Raw genomic sequence first — 3,591 nt, forward strand, 5'->3', positions numbered from 1 at the left:
CAGAGAAAAACATGAGCTTTTTTGTGTGATTTCTTGACATAAATGGCGCAGGGCCCTTGTGCCATTTGACAGCGCTGCTAGTTCTACCAAAAATCCTTCCATGTCATAGTAGATTATTAGGTTCCAATCAGTGGTTGATATGGCTGTTGAGCCTATTCCTTCAAAATGAAAGCCAAGCCTTGATCCAAATCGCTTATTTTGAAGTTCAGCTCCTAAAGCCAGTGGTAAGATGAGTAGGGTAATCAGAAGTGTAGCAAGTCCTTGGTGTAACGAAGGATTATTCCTCCTTGATGGAATTTTGTCTTCCTCAAGCAGTTTGTTGGTTGATTGTCGTCCTGTGGTATCATTTGTTTCCTTGGGCAAGGGTGCAAGCCGATGAATAGGCCTCTTTCAAGTGCCACTAGCAGTTTTTACATCAGCCACTCTCACTACACCGTCGTTTCCTTCATATACATTGATGATTCTTCCTAATGGCCACTGCAGTACCGGTGTGTTGTCTTCTTTGATGATCACCATGTCACCTACGTTGATGTTGTTGTGTTGTGTCTTCCACTTATTTCGCAGCTGAAGGTCCGATAAATATTCGCGGGACCACCGATTCTAAAACTCGCGTTTGAGGTGAAAAACAAGTTTCCATCTTGTTAATAAATTTGTTTGCTGTGGCCTAGACGTTGGATCAACTTGGGCATTAAGGGGTTCTCCTATGAGGAAGTGGCCTGGAGTTAAAGCTGTTAGATCGTTAGGATTGTCGGACATTGGGCTGATTGGTCTGGAATTTAGGATTCCTTCCACCTCGATGATTACCGTGTCCAATTCTTCATACGTTAAGGACGCTGTCGAGGTGCTTCTTATTAGTAGATGCTTAGCTGATTTTACCGCTGCTTCCCATAAACCGCCAAAATGTGGAGTCCTAGGAGGTATAAAATGAAATGTTATTCCCTTTCCGCTGCACTGCTTTACTATTGATTCTCGTTACGAATTTCCATAAACAACGTCAGTAAGTTCAGAAAGCTGGTTTTTCGCGCCTACAAAATTGGTTGCGTTGTCACAATATAAATTTTGACAATGTCCTCTTCGGCTTATAAATCGTTTTAACGCACCAATAAACGCATCCGTCGTTAAGTCGCTGACTAATTCCAAATGCACTGCCTTTGTGGCAAAACAGCAAAATACCGCTACATAAGCCTTTTGTGGTTTCTTTCCCCTTATCTTGAAGTGAACCCAAAATGGCCCGCAGAAGTCCACGCCTGAGTTGATGAATGGTCTTGCTGGAGTTACTCTTGTTGAAGGCAAGTTCCCCATAATTTGACTCATTAGTTTTGGCTTAGCCTTTGTGCATCTTACGCAGTTGAGCACAATTGATCGTGTCAGCAATTTTCCTTTTATAGGCCAAAATCTTTGTCTTGTGTAAGCTAAGAGCGCTTGAGGTCCACAATGACGGTTTTCTTTATGGATCATTTGTACTAATAATTTGGCGAGTGAATTGTTATGTGGAATTAGCATAGGGTGTTTGGCATCGTATGCAAGTTCTGATGCTTGTAGACGCCCTCCAACTCAGATGATACTATTATTGTCCAGAAACGGTGACAGGCTGCGGAAAGAACTGTTTTTGCGTACTTCGTTGTATTTTTTAAGGTGCTGAAGCTCTTCCTCAAAGTCCGATTGCTGCATTGTACGAACGATTACCACAAGCGCTTTTTCCAATTCGTGTACGGTCAAGGGAATGTCTGACTCCCGCGATTGGTTTCTGGCCTGGATGATAAATCTCAGCATGTAGCCTGTCACTCTTTGTAATGTTTTGAAAGAGCCATTATGTCGAATGCTATAAAGTACGCTTCCTTCATGTCCAGTGGTTGCAACAGCGACTGATGTCACCCCTTTCCGTTCCATGTTGATACCTTCGTCGATTACTGATAATGCCTTGGAATACTTTGAAGGCCAAGTGTCTTCTTTACCAAGCAAGATTGTTGGCCCATAAAACCACATATTGCAGGTTTCTAGTCTCCCCGGTGGCAGTCCGCGTGATAGAATGTCAGCTGGGTTGTCTTTTGAGCTTATATGCCGCCATTGTTCAGCGGTAGTGTGCTCATGAATAACAGCTATACGGTTTGCCACAAATGTTTGGTATGATGCTGAGGATGAGTTAATCCATGCCAACACGATTTGTGAATCAGTCCAAAAGTATGTAGCCACATCGTCTAGCTTAAGGTCTGATTTGACCCTTGTAGTTAGTTGAGCACCCAGTACTGATGCACAGAGCTCAAGCCGAGGAATAGTTTGCCGTTTCAAGGGTGCCACACGAGATTTTGCACAGAGCAGCCTCACTTGTACTCGTCCCTCATCCAGCTCGTATCTAATGTAAATCGCAGCACCATATGCCTTTTCTGATGCGTCGGAGAAGACATGAATTTGAATTTTTGCTGGGATGTATCCTTCAAACACGTGCCGTGAAACTTGCAAGTTGTCCAATTTTTGCAAATCATTTCGAAATGTTGTCCATCTCTCATTCAAATCGGCTGGTAATGCTTCATCCCATGTCAGCTTCAGTTGCCAGAGATCTTGAATAAACATTTTTGCCATGACTACAATTGGTGCTAGTATCCCCAACGGATCGAATAGCCTTGCAAGATCGGCGCTGACTGAGCGTTTAGTTGCAAGGCTGCAGCTTCCTAGGCATACCTTTACGCAGAATCGATCCATCTTAGGCATCCATGTTAACCCCAACGTTTTAATAGTTTGCTTGATGTCATTGTCAAAGTCTATGTCAACTTCTTGTTCCTCCCTGCTAACATTTTGCAGTAATTGTGAGTGATTGGCGCACCATTTTCTTAGGTTAAGACCACGTTGTTTTAAGATGTGTATCAGTTGCTGTTGGATTTCCATCGTCGTGGTTAAGCTGTCTGACCCACCGATTCCGTCATCTACATAAAAATTGTCCTGCAGAAACTGAGCACCAAGAGGATATTGTAATGCATTTTCTTTTGCAATTTTCTGCAAACATTTGGTGGCTAAATATGGAGCAGATCTTGTCCCATATGTGATTGTATTTAGCTGATAATGCTTTATTGGTAGGCTTGAATCCTTTCGCCAGATGATAAGTTGGAATTTGCGTTCGTCCGGTTGAATGAGCATCTGTCGATAAATTTTTTCTACATCTGTGGTGAAGACGAACCTGGGCAAACGGAAGCGAAGTAAAATGGTGAAAGGCTCGCTCTGAACAGTGGGCCCGGTATACATGAGGTCATTCAAAGACATGCCAGTGTACGATTTTGCTGATGCGTCGAACACCACACGTAATTTTGTAGTGCGGCTTTCGGGTCTCACAATGCAATGGTGAGGAATGAAGTACCTAGGTTTACTGATGGAATCAATATCCACTTGCGTCATGTGCCCCAAGTTCTCATATTCCTCCATAAATTGTACATATTGATTCTTTGTCTGGAGCGATTTTGCCAGTCGACGTTCTAAGGCCAGGAATCGATTATACGCCATCCCATAGGATTCCCCTAAGGCCTCCGGATTTTCATGAAATGGTAGCCTTGCCATGAATCTCCCATTTTCATTGATGAGTGTATGTTGTGCGAAATGAGC

The 3,591-nt window shown here is 43.2% G+C and overlaps 1 protein-coding gene across 1 annotated transcript; it reads right to left on the reverse strand.

The window, feature by feature from the left end:
• Positions 1 to 1,554: 1,554 nt before the first annotated feature.
• Positions 1,555 to 2,883, reverse strand: LOC118756351. The gene has a single exon (XM_036491118.1). The coding sequence runs from the start codon at positions 2,881 to 2,883 to the stop codon at positions 1,555 to 1,557; it is 1,329 nt and encodes a 442-aa protein (XP_036347011.1).
• Positions 2,884 to 3,591: the final 708 nt, after the last annotated feature.

Source organism: Rhagoletis pomonella, unplaced genomic scaffold (assembly GCF_013731165.1).
Source record: "Rhagoletis pomonella isolate Grant_MI unplaced genomic scaffold, Rhpom_1.0 Rhpom_scaffold_09971, whole genome shotgun sequence".
NCBI classification, from domain to species: domain Eukaryota; kingdom Metazoa; phylum Arthropoda; class Insecta; order Diptera; family Tephritidae; genus Rhagoletis; species Rhagoletis pomonella.

Coding starts and splice junctions, on each gene's coding strand:
- LOC118756351 (XM_036491118.1), bottom strand. CDS start 2,883: ATGGAAATCCAACAGCAACTGATACACATCTTAAAACAACGTGGTCTT.